This window comes from Ranitomeya imitator, chromosome 6 (assembly GCF_032444005.1).
Source record: "Ranitomeya imitator isolate aRanImi1 chromosome 6, aRanImi1.pri, whole genome shotgun sequence".
In the NCBI taxonomy this organism is placed as follows: domain Eukaryota; kingdom Metazoa; phylum Chordata; class Amphibia; order Anura; family Dendrobatidae; genus Ranitomeya; species Ranitomeya imitator.
Genome location: NC_091287.1, coordinates 562,207,550 through 562,227,386, shown reverse-complemented (window position 1 = coordinate 562,227,386; position 19,837 = coordinate 562,207,550). Strand labels below are relative to the sequence as shown.

General features: G+C 50.8%; 2 protein-coding genes across 2 annotated transcripts; both read right to left on the bottom strand.

Moving 5' to 3' along the window:
* Positions 1-9,051: 9,051 nt before the first annotated feature.
* LOC138643499 (keratin-associated protein 10-1-like) lies at positions 9,052-10,542 on the bottom strand. Its single transcript, XM_069732397.1, has one exon. The coding sequence runs from the start codon at positions 10,540-10,542 to the stop codon at positions 9,052-9,054; it is 1,491 nt and encodes a 496-aa protein (XP_069588498.1).
* Positions 10,543-10,554: 12 nt separating this feature from the next.
* PYCR3 (pyrroline-5-carboxylate reductase 3) lies at positions 10,555-17,160 on the bottom strand. The gene is made up of 6 exons (XM_069732026.1): positions 16,936-17,160; positions 16,793-16,857; positions 15,527-15,706; positions 15,185-15,397; positions 11,291-11,383; positions 10,555-11,164 (listed from the first exon to the last, which is right to left on the bottom strand). The coding sequence occupies exons 1-6, from the start codon at positions 17,024-17,026 to the stop codon at positions 10,982-10,984; spliced, it is 825 nt and encodes a 274-aa protein (XP_069588127.1). The 5' UTR covers positions 17,027-17,160; the 3' UTR covers positions 10,555-10,981.
* Between the last annotated feature and the right edge of the window lie 2,677 nt (positions 17,161-19,837).

Sequence of the window (19,837 nt, the reverse complement as noted above, 5' to 3'; positions counted from 1 at the left end):
CATTATAAACTTCTGTGAAGCCCTTGGTGGGTCAAAGCGCTCAGCACACATCTAGATAAGTTACTAAGGGGGTCTACTTTCCAAAATGGTGTCACTTGTGGGGGGTTTCTACTGTTTAGGTACATTAGGGGCTCTGCAAACGCAATGTGACACCTGCAGACCATTCCATCTAAGTCTGCATTCAAATGGCACTCCTTCCCTTCTGAGCCCTCCCATGTGCCCAAACAGTGGTTCCCCCCACATATGGTGTATCATCGCACTCAGGACAAATTGGGCAACAAATTTTGGGGTCCAATTTCTCCTGTTACCCTCAGGAAAATACAAAACTGGGGGCTAAAAAAATAATTTTTGTGGGAAAAAAATTTTGTTTTATTTTTACGGCTCTGCATTATAAACTTCTGTGAAGCACTTGGTGGGTCAAAGTGCTCACCACACCTCTAGATAAGTTCCTTAGGGGGTCTACTTTCCAAAATGGTGTCATTTGTGGGGGGTTTCAATGTTTAGGCACATCAGTGGCTCTTCAAACGCAACATGGCGTCCCATCTCAATTCCTGTCAATTTTGCTTTGAAAAGTCAAACGGCGCTCCTTCCCTTCCGAGCTCTCCCATCCACCCAAACAGTGGTTTACCCCCACATATGGGGTATCCGCGTACTCAGGACAAATTGTACAACAACTTTTGGGGTCCAATTTCTTCTCTTACCCTTGGGAAAATAAAAAATTGGGGGCAAAAAGATAATTTTTGTGAAAAAATATGATTTTTTATTTTTACGGTTCTACATTATAAACTTCTGTGAAGCACTTGTTGGGTCAAAGTGCTCACCACACCTCTAGATAAGTTCCTTAGGGGGTCTACTTTCCAAAATGGTGTCACTTGTGGGGGGTTTCAATGTTTAGGCACATCAGTGGCTCTTCAAACGCAACATGATGTCCCATCTCAATTGCTGTCAATTTTGCATTGAAAAGTCAAACGGCGCTCCTTCCCTTCCGAGCTCTCCCATCCGCCCAAACAGTGGTTTACCCCCACATATGGGCTATCAGCGTACTCAGGACAAATTGTACAACAACTTTTGGGGTCCAATTTCTTCTCTTACCCTTGGGAAAATAAAAAATTGGGGGCGAAAAGATAATTTTTGTGAAAAAATATGATTTTTTATTTTTACGGTTCTACATTATAAACTTCTGTGAAGCACTTGTTGGGTCAAAGTGCTCACCACACCTCTAGATAAGTTCCTTAGGGGGTCTACTTTCCAAAATGGTGTCACTTGTGGGGGGTTTCAATGTTTAGCCACATCAGGGGCTCTCCAAACGAAACATGGCGTCCCATCTCAATTCCAGTCAATTTTGCATTGAAAAGTCAAATGGCACTCCTTCGCTTCCGAGCTCTGCCATGCGCCCAAACAGTGGTTTACCCCCACATGTGGGGTATTGGCATACTCAGGACAAATTGTACAACAATGTTTGGGGTCCATTTTCTCCTGTTACCCTTGGTAAAATAAAACAAATTGGAGCTGAATTACATTTTTTGTGAAAAAAAGTTAAATGTTCATTTTTATTTAAACATTCAAAAAATTCCTGTGAAGCACCAGAAGGGTTAATAAACTTCTTGAATATGGTTTTGAGCACCTTGAGGGGTGTAGTTTTTAGAATGGTGTCACACTTGGGTATTTTCTATCATATAGACCCCTCAAAATGACTTCAAATGAGATGTGGTCCCTAAAATAAAATGGTGTTGTAGATATGAGAAATTGCTGGTCAACTTTTAACCCTTATAACTCCCTAACAAAAAAAAAGTTTGGTTCCAAAATTGTGCTGATGTAAAGTAGACATGTGGGAAATGTTACTTATTAAGTATTTTGTGTGACATATCTCTGTGATTTAATTGCATAAAAATTCAAAGTTGGAAAATTGCGAAATTTTCATAATTTTCGCCAAATTTCCGTTTTTTTCACAAATAAACGCAGGTACTATCAAATAATTTTTACCATTGTCATGAAGTACAATATGTCACGAGAAAACAATGTCAGAATCACCAGGATCCATTGAAGCGTTCCAGAGTTATAACCTCATAAAGGGACAGTGGTCAGAATTGTAAAAATTGGCCCGGTCATTAACGTGCAAACCACCCTTGGGGGTAAAGGGGTTAATATCCTTGCCTTTTATTCTTATTAATAAAAATTGGTATTTTTATATATTGAGACCTGCGTATCATCCTTTTCTCCAGTGTTTGTATTTAACATATGATGATGGGTCACTGAAATCCTGCTATTATAATGCATGAGTTTATGATTTTTCATGATATAAAACAATTTTTTTTTACCATGCTTATTTGTCAATTAAGTGGTTCTCATCTGTTTGAAAATTAGTCTTCATGTATGTCTGGGCCCACTGCAACCGTTTTGGCTTGTGAGCACTGTTCAGGGGTGGCTGAATAGTAGGTTTATGAACCAAAGCAAGCCTTTGAAGGATCCTACACCTTGAGATTCGAGGGACTTCAGGCTATGTGCACACTTTGCAGATTCCACTGCGGATTTTTCCGCAGCGGAATTGCAAAATCCGCAGTGAAAACCCATCGCGTTTTTTACTGCGGATTTATCGCGGTTTTTACTGCGTTTTCTTCTGCGGATTTTCAACTGCAGTTTTCTATTGGAGCAGCTGAAAATCTGCAGAAAAGAAGTGACATGCTGCGGAATGTAATCCGCAGCGTTTCCGCGCGGATTTTTCTGCAGCATGTGCACAGCGTTTTTTGTTTCCCATAGGTTTACATTGAAATGTAAACTCATGGGAAACTGCTGCGGATCCGCAGAGGTCAAATCCGCTGCGGATCCGCAGCAAAATCCGCAAAGTGTGAATATAGCCTCAGAGGCACCATCAGCTTCAAATATCTATTTGCTGGTTTGTAATGGATTTTTAGCAACTGGTCTCTTAATCCGATGAACTTGCCTGGCAGAAACCTTCCTCATTCTGCCTTTATCAGCACAAACATGTCTGTGCTCAGATGCAGCCACATATCTCTTAACAGTACGATGATCACGCTGAAGTATTCGGGAAATAACTCATGTTCTCATCCCTTGACCAAGGCATTGCACTAGTTGATGCTTTTCAGCAGCAGAGAGATCCTTTTTATTTCCCATGTTACTTAAAAACTGTGGCCTGCTTAATAATGTGGAACATCATTTTTAAGTAGTTTTCCTTTAATTAGAATCACCTGAAAAACGAATTATCACGTGTTTAAGACTGATTTCAGTGATCCATTGAGCCCTGACACACAATAACATCCACGAGTTTATTTGAAAAACAAAAAAATTAAATTTTTATGAAACTTAAATCCAATTTGCATAATAATTTGGAACACCGTGTACATACATGTCCCATATTGAGACCTACAATATCTCCATACAGGTCCCACATTGCTCTCTCCTACAGTATCTCTGTACACGTCCCATATCGCGCCCTCCTACATATCTCCTCACACGTCCCATATTATATCTCCATACACATCCCATATCGCGCCCTCCTACAATATCTCCATACACGTCCCATATCGCGCCCTCCTACCTTGTCTCCACACGTCCCATATTGCACCCTCCTACAATATCTCCATACACGTCCCATATCGCGCCCTCCTATCTTGTCTCCACATCCCATATCGCGCCCTCCTACAATATCCCCATACACATCCCATATCGCACCCTCCTACATATTTCCGCACACGTCCCATGTCGCTCCCTCCTACAGTATCTCCGCACGTCCCACATCACGCCCTCCTACAATATCTCCTTACACGTCCCATATCGCACCCTCCCACAATATCTCCGTATATGTCCCATATTGCGCCCTCTTACATATCTCCGTTCACATCCCACATTGCGAACTACTCCTACATATCTCCATACACGTCCCATATCGTGCCCTCCTACATATCCTCACACGTCCCATATTGTGCTCTCCTACATCTCCTCACACGTCCCATATCGGGCCTCCTACATCTCCTCACACGTCCCATATTGTGCCCTCCATCTCCTCACACGTCCCATATCGGGCCTCCTACAATATCTCCATACACGTCTCACATTGCTCCATCCTACAGTATCTCTGTACATGACCCATACCATATCGCGCCCTCCTACAATATCTCCTCACACGTCCCATATCACGCCCTCCTACAATATCTCCTCACAGGTCCCATATCGCGCCCTTTTACATATCTCCGTACACGTCCCACATCGCTCCCTCCTACAGTATCTCCACACATGTCCCACATCACGCCCTCCTACAATATCTCCTCACATATCCCATATCGCGCCCTACTACAATCTCCATTCACGTCCCATATCACACCCTCCTACATTTTTCCGCACACGTCACATATCGCTCCCTCCTACAGTATCTTTGCACGTCCCACATCACGCCCTCCTACAGTATCTCCTTACATGTCCCATATCGCACCCTCCCACAATATCTCCATACATATCCCATATCGCACCCTCCTACATATCTCCGTTCACATCCCACACTGCGCCCTCCTACATATCTCCGTACACGTCCCATATCGTGCCCTCCTACCATATATCCTCACACGTCCCATATCACGCCCTTCTAATAATAATTTTATTTATATAGCGCCAACATATTCCGCAGCGCTTTACAAATTATAGAGGGGACTTGTACAGACAATAGACATTACAGCATAACAGAAATACAGTTCAAAACAGATACCAGGAGGAGTGAGGGCCCTGCTCGCAAGCTTACAAACTATGGGGAAAAGGGGAGACACGAGAGGTGGATGGTAACAATTGCTTTAGTTATTCGGACCAGCTATAGTGTAAGGCTCAGGTGTTCATGTAAAGCTGCATGAACCAGTTACCTGCCTAAGTATGTAGCAGTACAGACACAGAGGGCTAATACTGCATAAAGTGTATGAGAACATGATGCGAGGAACCTTTTTTTTTTTTTTTTATTATAAATAGGCCACACAGGGATCGTTAGGTTAATGCATTGAGGCGGTAGGCCAGTCTGAACAAATGAGTTTTTAGGGCACGCTTAAAACTGTGGGGATTGGGGATTAATCGTATTAACCTAGGTAGTGCATTCCAAAGAATCGGCGCAGCACGTGTAAAGTCTTGGAGACGGGAGTGGGAGGTTCTGATTATTGAGGATGCTAACCTGAGGTCATTAGCGGAGCGGAGGGCACGGGTAGGGTGGTAGACTGATACCAGGGAGGAGATGTAGGGTGGTGCTGAGCCATGGAGTGCTTTGTGGATGAGGGTAGTAGTTTTGTACTGGATTCTGGAGTGGATGGGTAGCCAGTGTAATGACTGGCACAGGGTAGAGGCATCGGTGTAACGGTTGGTGAGGAATATGATCCTGGCTGCAGCATTCAGGACAGATTCTTCTACATATCTCCTCACACATCCCATATCACGCCCTTCTACATATCTCCTCACACGTCCCATATCGCACCCTCCTACATCTCACATCCCATATCGCACCCTCCCACAATATCTCCATACACGTCCCATATCGCGCCCTCCTACCATATATCCTCACACGTCCCATATCACGCCCTCCTATATATCGCCTCACACGTCCCATTTCACGCCCTCCTACAATATCTCCTCACACGTCCCATATCACGCCCTCCTACAATATCTCCTCACACGTCCCATATCGCGCCCTCCTACAATATCTCCATACATGTCCCATATCACACCCTCCTACATATTTCCGCACACGACCCATGTCGCTCCCTCCTACAGTATCTCCGCATGTCCCACATCACGCCCTCCTACGATATCTCCTTACATGTCCCATATCGCACCTTCCCACAATATCTCCGTACATGTCCCATATTGCGCCCTCTTACATATCTCCGTTCACATCCCACATTGCGAACTCCTACATATCTCCATACACGTCCCATATCGTGCCCTCCTACAAGTCCTCATACGTCCTATATCGTGCCCTCCTACATATCCTCACACGTCCCATATCGTGCCCTCCTACATCTCCTCACATGTCCCATATCGCACCCTCCTACAGTATCTCCACACGTCCTATATCGCGCCTGCCTACAATATCTCCACACGTCTCATATCGTGCCCTCCTACAATATCTCCGCACGTCCCATATCGCACCCTCCTACAATATCTCCACACGTCCGATATTGCGCCCTCCTATATCTCCTCACACATCCCATATCATGCCCTCCTATATCTCCTCACACATCCCATATCATGCCCTCCTATATCTCCTCACATGTCCCATATCGCGCTCTCCTACAATATCTCCTCGAACATCTCATATCGTGCCCTCCTACAATATCTCCTCACACGTCATATATTGCGCCCTCCTACAATATCTCCACACGTCTCATATTGCGCCCTCCTACAATATCTCCACATGTCAGATATCGCGCCCTCCTACAATATCTCCACATGTCCCATATCGCACCCTCCTGTATCTCCTCACATGTCCCATATCGCGCCCTCCTATATCTCCTCACATGTCCCACATCGCTTCCTCCTACAATATCTCCTCACATGTCCCATATTGCGCCCTCCTACAATCTCCACACATCCCATATCGCACCCTCCTACATCTCCTCACACGTCCCATATCGCGCCCTCCTACAATATCTCCATACACGTCCCATATCGCGCCCTCCTACCATGACTCCGCACATCCCATATCGTGCCCTCCTACAATGTCTCCTCACACGTCCCATATCACGCCATCCTACATTTCTCCTCACACGTCCCATATCGCGCACTTTTACATATCTCCTCACACGTCCCATATCGCACCATCATACAATATCTCCTCACACGTCCCATATCACGCCCTCCTACAATATCTCCTCACACGTCCCATATCGCGCCCTCCTACAATATCTCCATACATGTCCCATATCGCACCCTCCTACATATTTCCGCACACGACCAATGTCGCTCCCTCCTACAGTATCTCCGCATGTCCCACATCACGCCCTCCTACGATATCTCCTTACATGTCCCATATCGCACCTTCCCACAATATCTCCGTACATGTCCCATATTGCGCCCTCTTACATATCTCCGTTCACATCCCACATTGTGAACTCCTACATATCTCCATACACGTCCCATATCGTGCCCTCCTACAAGTCCTCATACGTCCTATATCGTGCCCTCCTACATATCCTCACACGTCCCATATCGTGCCCTCCTACATCTCCTCACATGTCCCATATCGCACCCTCCTACAGTATCTCCACACGTCCCATATCGCGCCTGCCTACAATATCTCCACACGTCTCATATCGTGCCCTCCTACAATATCTCCACACGTCCCATATCGCGCCCTCCTACAATATCTCCACACGTCCGATATTGCGCCCTCCTATATCTCCTCACACATCCCATATCATGCCCTCCTATATCTCCTCACACATCCCATATCATGCCCTCCTATGTCTCCTCACATGTCCCATATCGCGCCCTCCTACAATATCTCCTCGAACATCTCATATCGTGCCCTCCTACAATATCTCCTCACACGTCATATATTGCGCCCTCCTACAATATCTCCACACGTCTCATATTGCGCCCTCCTACAATATCTCCACATGTCAGATATCGCGCCCTCCTACAATATCTCCACATGTCCCATATCGCACCCTCCTGTATCTCCTCACATGTCCCACATCGCTTCCTCCTACAATATCTCCTCACATGTCCCATATTGCGCCCTCCTACAATCTCCACACATCCCATATCGCACCCTCCTACATCTCCTCACACGTCCCATATCGCACCCTCCTACATCTCCTCACACGTCCCATATCGCGCCCTCCTACAATATCTCCATACACGTCCCATATCGCGCCCTCCTACCATGACTCCGCACGTCCCATATCGTGCCCTCCTACAATGTCTCCTCACACGTCCCATATCGCGCACTTTTACATATCTCCTCACACGTCCCATATCGCACCATCATACAATATCTCCTCACACGTCCCATATCGCACCATCATACAATATCTCCTTACACGTCCCATATCGCGCCCTCCTACCTTGTCTCCGCACATGTCCCATATTGTGAATTGCTACAAAGCTGTCTTTTTTTTTTTTTTTTAAACCAGTCCCCAAACTGGCACTTTACACATTTGTCAGAAGTGACGAGTTCTGTAATAAATTATTTTTATCTTCTTGGTAGTTTCTTATGTTATATTCTATCTTAAATATTATCACTATGTCAAACAGCTCAGGTGACCACCAGACGACCTCCATATATGAAGCTACGCTGCGTAGTGAGGAGACTAACACTCTGTCCACATGCAGCGGTTTTGCAGCAATTTAATACAAATTAAAAGCTGCTGTTTACAGTACCAGCTGTGAGATTTCAGAGATCTCTCACATTCTTCATTTTCCTGACTGAATTGCATCGTATTTGAAATTTGCAGTGTCAATTCTTTCAGAGTTTTTACAGTATTTTTCCAGCTATAGAAAGCAATAAAAATAAATTAACTTCAAAACTCGCAACAAACATTTTGCTGCATTTTTGTCGCGTTTCTCGTTCTGTTTTTGGTGAATTAAACAAACTTTATTAAACATGCATAGTAAGCACATGTATTCTGCACTCAAAAAAAAAGTTGGGAAAAAAATGCCACAATCAGGCATTGTGAATGCAGCATTTTTACTGCCAAGAGAGCAGGTTTTGGCTGCAGTAAAACAAAAACCCCTAGAGAACATAGCCTTAGTGTCCGACCAAAGGAAATAATAGTAAATACTTTTTACTGTCTACAACATGGGCGTGGAGATCAGTGTATATACTATATACATAGAGGGAATGGCAGACAGGAATCCAGTGGAAAGCTACATCAGATTCCTATAGGGCAGAGAGAACCGCCAGTGTCAGGAAACTGGTTCAATAGCAATTCCCTACAATGTGATGTCAACAAGCTCCAGGTTACTGGCAGTCTATAGTCTGCATACACATCCCATAATGCACAGCGTGTGGCCGCACTGCATGCCGGGGAGGCAGGTTCTGCTCTGCTCACTGTGAGCACATTATATACACATGTGGTACGATGCGGATGGGGCAGACTCCAATGTGGGGATGTACAGGCTTGTGGGGAGCAGCAGGATGCGGGGAACAGGAGGACTTGGGGAGCAGCAGGCCTCGGGGTGATGCAGGGAGCAGCAGGACTCGGGGCGACACAGGGAGCGGCAGGAGGACGGGGAACAGCAGGACTCGGGGCGATGCAGGGAGCGGCAGGACTCGGGGCGACGCAGGGAGCGGCAGGACTCGGGGCGACGCAGGGAGCGGCAGGACTCGGGGCGACGCAGGGAGCGGCAGGACTCGGGGCGACGCAGGACTCGGGGCGACGCAGGGAGCGGCAGGACTCGGGGCGAAGCAGGACTCGGGGCAATGCAAGGAGTAGCAGGACTCGGGGCGAAGCAGGACTCGGGGCGATGCAGGGAGCGGCAGGACTCGGGGCAAAGCAGGACTCGGTGCAATGCAAGGAGTAGCAGGACTCGGGGCGACGCAGGACTCGGGGCGACGCAGGGAGCGGCAGGACTCGGGGCGAAGCAGGACTCGGGGCGATGCAGGGAGCGGCAGGACTCGGGGCGAAGCAGGACTCGGGGCGATGCAGGGAGCGGCAGGACTCGGGGCGAAGCAGGACTCGGGGTGATGCAGGGAGCAGCAGGACTCGGGGCGACACAGGGAGCGGCAGGACACGGGGAACAGCAGGACTCGGGGCGACGCAGGGAGCGGCAGGACTCGGGGCGACGCAGGGAGCGGCAGGACTCGGGGCGACGCAGGGAGCGACAGGACTCGGGGCGACGCAGGACTCGGGGCGACGCAGGGAGCGGCAGGACTCGGGGCGAAGCAGGACTCGGGGCAATGCAAGGAGTAGCAGGACTCGGGGCGAAGCAGGACTCGGGGCGATGCAGGGAGCGGCAGGACTCGGGGCAAAGCAGGACTCGGGGCAATGCAAGGAGTAGCAGGACTCGGGGCGACGCAGGACTCGGGGCGACGCAGGGAGCGGCAGGACTCGGGGCGAAGCAGGACTCGGGGCAACGCAAGGAGTAGCAGGACTCGGGGCGACGCAGGGAGCGGCAGGACTCGGGGCGAAGCAGGACTCGGGGCAACGCAGGGAGCAGCAGGACTCGGGGCGAAGCAGGACTCGGGGCGATGCAGGGAGCGGCAGGACTCGGGGCGAAGCAGGACTCGGGGCGATGCAGAGAGCGGCAGGACTCGGGGCGAAGCAGGACTCGGGGCGATGCAGGGAGCGGCAGGACTCGGGGCAAAGCAGGACTCGGGGTGATGCAGGGAGCGGCAGGACTCGGGGCAAAGCAGGACTCGGGGCAATGCAAGGAGTAGCAGGACTCGGGGCGATGCAGGGAGCGGCAGGACTCGGGGCAAAGCAGGACTCGGGGCGACGCAGGACTCGGGGCGACGCAGGGAGCGGCAGGACTCGGGGCGAAGCAGGACTCGGGGCGATGCAGGGAGCGGCAGGACTCGGGGCGAAGCAGGACTCGGGGCGCAGTCCTCATACAACACAGATGCAATGGCGCCTCTGCTTTTATTAAACAGGTCAGGACAAGAAGGTCTTGTAAGAACACGTCAGAAATTTGCTCACGGCTCCTACAATATCAGCAAAAGCGACAAGAAAATCCCAAGTGTCAGCACCGAGGGGAAACATTCACATCCAGTGTAACAAGGCAGCAGCTGTGTGAGCTGGACTGGAAGAAGACTACGGATATTTCTATTCACTGAAGTGGCAGATGATGCTCATAATACAGAGGCCACTCCAGCACAGGAGCTGCGTACCAGAAATGTCCTGGAAGACAGAGCACCTTACAGGAGCACTTCTGGGAGACGGTGCACCCCGCCATGTGGAGCGCCATACGGTGCATGCCTGGGAACTGGAGCAGCCTGAATTAAGTTCCTTTGGTCCCCGCGCCCGGTATGTGATTGGCATCGCTGCCATTTCTAGTGCTTGTCCAGCTCTCTCGCTCTTTTTGTTGCAGCCTCCACAGCGTTCATCACTGCAGCTTTCAGACCCCCCTTCTCCAGTTCGTGGAGCCCATATATGGTGGTCCCGCCGGGGGTGCAGACGTCGTAGCGAAGCTTTGCTGGGTGCTCGCCCGTCTCTAGTATCATCTTAGCAGCTCCCTAAAATACAAAGAATTGACATTCACTGCACGAACCAGGAAGCTCAGGATGAACAGAGCTATAGCTTACCATAAGAAAACCAGCGCCGCAGGTAATGGAGAATGTGGCAAGGATTCATCAACTCACCAGCAGAGTCTGGGCAGCGACGCGGCTCGATATGGCGCTGGGCATTCCCATCTTAACCGCACCTTCCACTAACGCCTCCGCAAAGAGGTAGACCTGCAAGAGATCAGTGCAGTAAAGTCAGTGCGGGAGGGAGGGTGCAATGGCGCTAAGGAGAGAAGTCAGTGAACTCGAGATTCTTCTTCAGTCCCACTGACCCCCAATGTATAACATCTGTTCCCCATTGCCCCCCGTATAGAATATCCAGTCCATCTTCCCGGTGTCGGCCCCCCGCCATGCCGCCTGCCATTACTACCATGTGACAGAGCAGCCAGTGGGGCAGAGCTCCTGATACCGGGGAACAAGTCCGTCCATGACATTTCTCCCTCCTGAATCTTCCCCCATCACCTGCGAGTGACATTACAGAGAAGTGGAAGGAACCGCAGCAACTCAAAGTCGAGACCCCGTAACATTACAGAGCGGGGGCCAAGTGCTGAGGGCAGAAAAGTCACCACCACTCTGCTCACCCCATAACTCCAGAGTCAGCACCCCCTCAGAGAGCTTCATAGCCAAGCAGCCGTACATCACTTAGCACAATGCTGATTGTCTGATGGAGCGGTGTAAAGCAGCCACCACTGGACTCCGGAGGAGAAGGGTTCTGTGCAGTGACGGATCGCACTTCTCTATTTGCGGATGATGGAGGAGTCTGGGTTTGGCGATTCCAGAACATTTCCCCCTGACTGCATTGTGTCCCTGTACAGATGGTGGAGGATAATGCTATGGTCTCGTTATCAGGGGGCGGCCGCGGACCCTCAGCTCCAGTGATGGGAAAAATTAATCTTCAGCACCAAACAACATGGACAATTAAACTGAGCCCGTCATGAGTTTTGGCCGATATAAGATTCGACCATCACCTTTCAGGGTTTACAGCGGGTACGGAAAGTTTTCAGACCCCTTTAAATGTTTCACTCTTTGTTTCATTGCAGCCATTTGGTAAAATTAAAAAAAGTTCTTTTTTTCCCTCATTAATGTTCACTCTGCACCCCATCTTGACTGAAAAAAAAAACAAATGTAGAAATTTTTGCAAATGTAATAAAAAAAAAAAACCTACGATCTCCCATGGTCATAAGTCTTCAGCCCCTTTGCTTAGTACTGAGTAGAAGCCCCTTTTGAGCTCGTACAGCCATGAGTCTTCTTGGGAATGATGCAACAAGTTTTTCACCCCTGGATTTGGGGATCCTCAGCCATTCTTCCTTGCAGATCCTCTCCAGTTCGTCAGGTTGGATGGTGAACGTTGGTGGACGCCATTTTCAGGTCTCTCCAGAGATGCTCAGTTGGGTTTAGGTCTGGTCTCTGGCTGGGCCGGTCAGGAATGGTCACAGAGTCGTTCTGAAGCCACTCCTTTGTTATTTTAGCTGTGTGCTTAGGGTCAGTGTCTTGGAAGGTGAACCTTCAGCCATGTCTGAGGTCCAGAGCACTCTGGAAGAGGTTTTCATCCAGGATATCTCTGTCATTGAAGGAAACATGAATGTAGCCAAGTACATCCAGTCATCCTGTCCCTGCAGCTGATAAACACCTCCATAGCATGATGCTGCCTCCACCATGTTACACTGTGGGGATTGTATTGGGCAGGTGATGAGCAGTGCCTGGTTTTCTCCACACATACCGCTTAGAATTATCACCAAAAAGGTCTATCTTCGTCTCATCAGGACAGAGAATATTATTTATCATAGTCTGGGAGTCCTTTATGTGTTCTTTAGCAAACTCTATGCGGCTTTCATATGTTTTGCACTGAGGAGAGGCTTCCGTCGGCCATTCTGCCATAAAGGCCCGACTGGTGGAGGCTGCAGTGATAGTTGGCTTTGTGGAACTTACTCCCATCTCCCTACTGCATCTCTGGAGCTCAGCCACGGTGATCTTGGGGTTCTTCTTTACCTCTCTCACCAAGGCTCTTCTACCACGATTGCTCAGTTTGTCTGGACGGCCAGTTCTAGGAAGACTTCTGGTGGTCCCAAACTTCTTCCATTTAAGGATTATGGAGGCCACTGTGCTTAGGATCCTTGAGTACTGCAGAAATTCTGTGGTAACCTTGGCCTGATCTGTGCCTTGCCACAATTCTGTCTCTGAGCTCCTCGGCCGGTTCCTTTGGCCTCATGATTTGGTCTGATATGCACTGTGAGCTGTGAGGTCTTATATAGACAGGTGTGCGCCTTTCCAAATCAAGTCCTATCAGTTTAATTACACACAGCTGGACTCCAATGAAGGAGCAGAACCATCTCAAGGAGGATCACAAGGAAATGGACAACATGTGACTTAAATACGAGGGTCTGAGCAAAGGGTCTGAATGCACAGGGGTACGTCTCTGTCCTGTTGAGGACTGCAGTGCGCAGGTGCCAGAAAGGAGCGCGATGCGGGGAGCCTGTGTGGATGATGCAGGCTCGCGTCATCCACAAGAAGCAAGCAGGAGGATGGCCATCATAAGATGGAAGGCACCGGACCAAGACCAGCGACACCCATTGGACCGGACCGCCCCGCAGGTGAGTATAATAAAACTTGTTTTTCAGTTCTTCCACGTCGGGTTGGGGGCAGATACACAGTATTATAGAATGCTGTATGTAAACCCTGAAAGGTGATGGCCGTATCTTTTATCGGTCAAAACTGCTGACAGGTTCACTTTAAAGCATCAGCAGTTTGGGGAAGACCCTTATCTGTCCCCCAGTGCACAAGCCCCATACAGATATGGAGGGGGGACATGAGCCGCCGCACAGAGCAAGGACAACAAATGCTATGGAAGAAGGGGCAAAACTCATCACAGACGCCTCCAAAATCTTGTATAAAGCGTTCCCAGAAGAGTGGCAGCCATTATATCTGCCTAGGGGCGACTCCATATTAACCCCTTCACGCTGCAGCCCGTTTTCTTTTTAGAGCCATAACTTTTTTTATTTTTTCATCAATTTGGCCATGTGAGGGCTTGTTTTTTGCAGGACGAGTTGTACTTTTGAACAAAATCATTGTTTTTACCATATCGTGTACTAAAAAACGGGAAAAAAATTCCAAGTGCGGTGAAATTGCAAAAAAAGCCCTGCTCTGTATAGCAGAAATGCTCACTTGCTATGAGCAATCCGGCAATGACAACCACAGGGGTCTCCTGCAGACCCTGGATTGTCATTCCAAACCATCGGCGACCCCCGGTCATGTGACACGGGCGCCGATGGGTGGGATTAGTGACACGCTTCTGGCGAAAGCATGTTAACTACCGATGTCAGAGATTGATGGCGGCACATTTAACATGTTAACAGACGCGGGTGGATCTCGATTCCATCCGCAGCTGTTGGGGGCACATGTCAGCTAATGAAATCAGCTGACATGTGCCGGTAAAGCTGCGGGGTCATCACCGGAGCTCGCAAACAGGGGGAGCCCACTTTAGACTTAACTATTAGAGATGAGCGAATTTAATCGGATCCCTGCTTATTCGGCCAGCTATAGCACTTACCGAACAAGCTGCAGAGGGAACCCGGATACCTGGAGCGCTCTCGCTAATCAGCTCCGCAGCTGCATGTGTCGCGGCTGTGTGACAGCACATGCATGGAGAGCCCAACACACAGGTTCTCCATGCAGGTGCTGTAACAGCGGACATAGCCGCAACACATGCAGCCGCAGAGCTGATTAGCGAGAGCGCTCCAGGTATCCGGGTTCCCTCTGCAGCTTATTCAGTAAGCGCCATAGCTGGCCGAATAAGCCCTGACCCGATCAAATTCGCTCATCTCTAGTAACTATACGTCTAAGGGTGGCAAAGGGTTAATGTCTGATGAGGACAGAGAAGCTCCGGGAGGTGGATGTGGGGGGCACAGACGTTTATATGTAGTGTATGCAGTCACCAGTAGGTGGCGCGGTACCGCTGCTCCCCGTTATACTCACATAGGCCACACCGCTGCCGCTGATCCCGGTGTGGATATCCATGTAGGACTCAGGCACCTCCTCACACATCCCGCACACGGACAGGAGATCCTTCAGCATGTCCGCCTCCTCCTGGCCGGCACAGGACCCCCGGGAGAACACCACGGCCCCCTCCTGGATGACACACGGCAGATTGGGGCACATGCGGAGAATCCGGACCCCATCGGGAACCAGCTGCAGACACAATGATGGGTTGTCGGTCCTGTGCACACAGTGGTGAGCGGCCTCCCCTAACGCTCAGGATGCAGCCGCCGCAGGGTCAGAATCATCCAGCAGCTGGAGCACCTCGTGCCCCGGACTTACCTTCTCCAGAGTCTGCAGCGACACGCCGGCCGCCATCGACACGATGATGTGATCGGGGGTGACGGCCGAGGAGATCTCCACCAGGACCTGCGGGACGATGTGCGGCTTGGTGGCCAGAAAGATGACCCTCGCCTCGTACAGCACCGTGATGTTGGAGTGGGTTGTGTGACAGCCATGATCCTGCAGAAGAGACGCACCAGGCCGTTATCGCATCAACAGCGCTGCAGCCAATCAATGACCTAACGATTAGCTGCCTCACCACTGATGTGACATCAGCACTGCAGGCAATCGGTGAGCTAACGATTAGCTGCCTCACCACTGATGTGACATCAGCACTGCAGCCAATCAGTGAGCTAACGATTAGCTACCTCACCACTGATGTGACATCAGCGCTGCAGGCAATCGGTGAGCTAACGATTAGCCACAGCACCATTGATGTGACATCAGCACTGCAGGCAATCAGTGAGCTAATGATTAGCTGCCTCACCATTGATGTGTCATCAGCGCTGCAGGCAATCAGTGAGCTAATGATTAGCTGCAGCACCATTGATGTGTCATCAGCCCTACTGGCAATAAGTGAGCTAACAATTAGCTGCAGCACCATTGATGTGACATCAGCGCTGCAGGCAATCAGAGAGCTAAAGATTAGCTGCAGCACCATTGATGTGACATCAGCGCTACTGGCAATCTTAGCTAATGATTAGCTGCAGCACCATTGATGTGACGTCAGTGCTGCAGGCAATCAGTGAGCTAACGATTAGCTGCAGCACCACTGACGTCACATCAGCGCTGCAGGCAATCAGTAAGCTAACGATTAGCTGAAGCACCATTGATGTGACATCAGCGCTGCAGACAATCAGTGAGCTAACGATGAACTGAGCACCATTGATGTGATGTCAGCGCTGCAGCCAATCAGTGAGCTAACGATTAGCGGAGCACCAATGTGACGTCAGAACTGCAGACAATCAGTGAGCTAACGATTAGCTGCAGCACCATTGATGTGACATCAGCGCTGCAGACAATCAGTGAGCTAACGATGAACTGAGCACCATTGATGTGATGTCAGCGCTGCAGCCAATCAGTGAGCTAACCATCGTCACTGCAGCCAATCAGTGAGCTAATGATTAGCTGCAGCACCACTGATGTGACGTCAGCGCTGCAGACAATACCAGAACGTAGAAGATTTGGGGAAAAAAATGCAATATAAAAAATGCAACCTGCGAGTGGTGGGAAGGGGTTAATGTCGCGGGCAGTGCGCATGCTCACCCGGAAGTAGTGCAGGTTGCTGTCGCTCGGGGCGCTCACACTGATGTTCTGCGCTGGAACTTTCCCTAGAAACACAAGGAGTAATGATTATTCCTAGAGAGGGCGGAGGGAGGCGCTGAGGCCGCAGGCTCGGCTCCAGTTACCGCTGATGAGGAGGCCGCCCAGCACGCCCCGCGCCATCCGCCCGGCCCCGATACACCCGACCCTCAGCGCGGAGCCCGGACCCGCCGCCATCCTGAGCGCCGCACAGCTGCACACTAGTGAGACTCAAAGAGCCGGCTCTTCACTGTGAACGATATGAGCCGGCACCTATCAGTGAGCCGCTTGTTATCTAGAGGCTCTCTGCTCTCCTCCCTTCCCTCAGCCTGGTGGTGGTGGAGGAGGAGAGGAGCCAGGAGAGACTGTGTGCTGGAGGGGGAGAGAGGAAAGCTGCTGCTGAAAGTCCTGTAGGAGCACAGTGTTATCTCATTCACCCGGCCAATACAGAAGCAGGATGTAAATGAAGGCAGAACATGTGACCACAGAGCAGCCAGTCACAGCTCAGGTTTCACTTGTCCTCATGCACTGTCTTCTTCCATCTTTATTGGCATCCTGCCCAGTGTTCAGTGTGTTATAGTGACGGACGGTACCTGACTGTCTGGAGGAGAGAGTTAGAGACAGGCAGGCAGAGGTGTGTGCTGTTACAAGAATCCCAGCCATATTACAGTGAAAGCAGATGGAGAATCCTGAAGTCTCTGCAGTGCACAGCTTTGTGTTGTAAGGTGTGTGGTTTCTGAAAAATTCCATCAGTAAAAAGTGACTGATCATAACACTACTGTGCAAAACACATGATCAAAGATGAGTGACAAACGCAGTGGCGTATCCAGGGGGGGGCAGCCGGGGCATGTGCCCCGGGCGCAGCCGACAGGGGGGCGCCAGCGGGCCGCCTGATGATGCGGCGGTCCAAGGAGGCTCGGGTGGGACTGCACTTGTCCCGCAGCTGAGCAGAGCCCCTCCACCGCAGAGAGCCGCACACCACAGCTATTGCTTGTGCAGCTCTGTGCTCACAGGACCTGTGATGAGGTCACGGGGGGGAGGAGTCAGGAGTCACATGATGAAGGGCTTCTGTGTAGTGCAGGACTCTGCTGATTGTCATGGTGCTCGGTGCTGGACGAGGGTAAGGGTCAGGAGTGGTTTGTGTGGATGTAGCAGAGCCATGTGTGTACTAGGTGTACGGAGCGGAGCCGTGTGTGTGTACGGAGCGGAGCCGTGTGTGTATACGGAGCGGAGCCGTGTGTGTGTACGGAGCGGAGCCGTGTGTGTGTACGGAGCGGAGCCATGTGTGTACGGAGCGGAGCCGTGTGTGTACGGAGCGGAGCCATGTGTGTACGGAGCAGAGCTGTGTGTGTGTACGGAGCGGAGCCGTGTGTGTGTACGGAGCGGAGCCATATGTGTACGGAGCAGAGCTGTGTGTGTGTACGGAGCGGAGCCGTGTGTGTGTACGGAGCGGAGCCATATGTGTACGGAGCAGAGCTGTGTGTGTGTACGGAGCGGAGCCGTGTGTGTGTGTACGGAGCGGAGCCATGTGTGTGTGTACGGAGCGGAGCCATGTGTGTACGGAGCGGAGCCATGTGTGTACGGAGCGGAGCCATGTGTGTACGGAGCGGAGCCATGTGTGTACGGAGCAGAGCTGTGTGTGTGTACGGAGCGGAGCCGTGTGTGTGTACGGAGCGGAGCCATATGTGTACGGAGCAGAGCTGTGTGTGTGTACGGAGCGGAGCCGTGTGTGTGTGTACGGAGCGGAGCCATGTGTGTGTGTACGGAGCGGAGCCGTGTGTACGGAGCGGAGCCGTGTGTGTGTGTACGGAGCGGAGCCGTGTGTGTGTGTACGGAGCGGAGCCGTGTGTGTGTACGGAGCGGAGCCGTGTGTGTGTGTACGGAGCAGAGCTGTGTGTGTGTACGGAGCGGAGCCGTGTGTGTGTGTACGGAGCGGAGCCATGTGTGTGTGTACGGAGCGGAGCCATGTGTGTACGGAGCGGAGCCATGTGTGTACGGAGCGGAGCCATGTGTGTACGGAGCAGAGCTGTGTGTGTGTACGGAGCGGAGCCGTGTGTGTGTACGGAGCGGAGCCATATGTGTACGGAGCAGAGCTGTGTGTGTGTACGGAGCGGAGCCGTGTGTGTGTGTACGGAGCGGAGCCATGTGTGTGTGTACGGAGCGGAGCCGTGTGTACGGAGCGGAGCCGTGTGTGTGTGTACGGAGCGGAGCCGTGTGTGTGTACGGAGCGGAGCCGTGTGTGTGTGTACGGAGCGGAGCCGTGTGTGTGTGTACGAGGTGTACAGAGCTGAACTGCGTGTGTGCAAGGTGTACATAGCGGAGCCGTGTGTGTACGAGGTGTACATAGTGGAGCCGTGTGTGTACGAGGTGTACATAGCGGAGTCGTGTGTGTACGAGGTGTACGGAGCGGAGCCGTGTGTGCAAGGTGTACGGAGCTGAGCCGTGTGTATACAAGGTGTATGGAGTGGAGCCACGTGTGTACGGAGCGGAGCCGTGTGTGCAAGGTGTACGGAGCTCAGCCACGTGTGTAGGAGTAACTAGGTGTGGCCATTACATTACTGTACTCAGTGTGTGTGTGTGTGTTTGTGCGTGCATGCGTAGCGCTGCGGGTGAATGTGCAGAGACGTAAATGGTTTTGTGTGTGTACGGAGAGGAGAGGCGAGGGCAATGATGGGACTGACGGGGAGAGGGCAATAATTGGGATGGAGGGGGAGGAGGAAATGATGGATGTGGTGGAATGGGCAATAATGAGGGGGGGAAGAAATGATGGAGGTGGTAGAATGGACAAGGATGGTGGTGGTGGAAAGCACACTGATGATATTGGAGGGGGAGAAAATGATGGAGGTGGTGGAATGGGCAAGTATGGTGATGGTGGAAAGGACAATGATGATGGTGGTGGAAAGGGCAAAGATGGAGATGGTGGGGGAAAAGAAAATGATGGATATGGTAGAAAAGGCAAAGGAGGAAATGATGGAGGTGGTGGAATGGGAAATTATGGGGTGGTGGGGG

What these genes read in the sequence shown, in the direction of transcription:
- LOC138643499 (XM_069732397.1), bottom strand. Translation starts at nt 10,542, where the DNA reads ATGAGGACTGCGCCCCGAGTCCTGCTTCGCCCCGAGTCCTGCCGCTCC.
- PYCR3 (XM_069732026.1), bottom strand. Translation starts at nt 17,026, where the DNA reads ATGGCGGCGGGTCCGGGCTCCGCGCTGAGGGTCGGGTGTATCGGGGCC. An exon ending in GCGGCAGCGGTGTGGCCTAT is followed by an intron (nt 11,384 to 15,184) that starts GTGAGTATAACG and finishes GATCTCTTGCAG; the next exon opens with GTCTACCTCTTTGCGGAGGC. An exon ending in TCGCTGCCCAGACTCTGCTG is followed by an intron (nt 11,165 to 11,290) that starts GTGAGTTGATGA and finishes TTTGTATTTTAG; the next exon opens with GGAGCTGCTAAGATGATACT.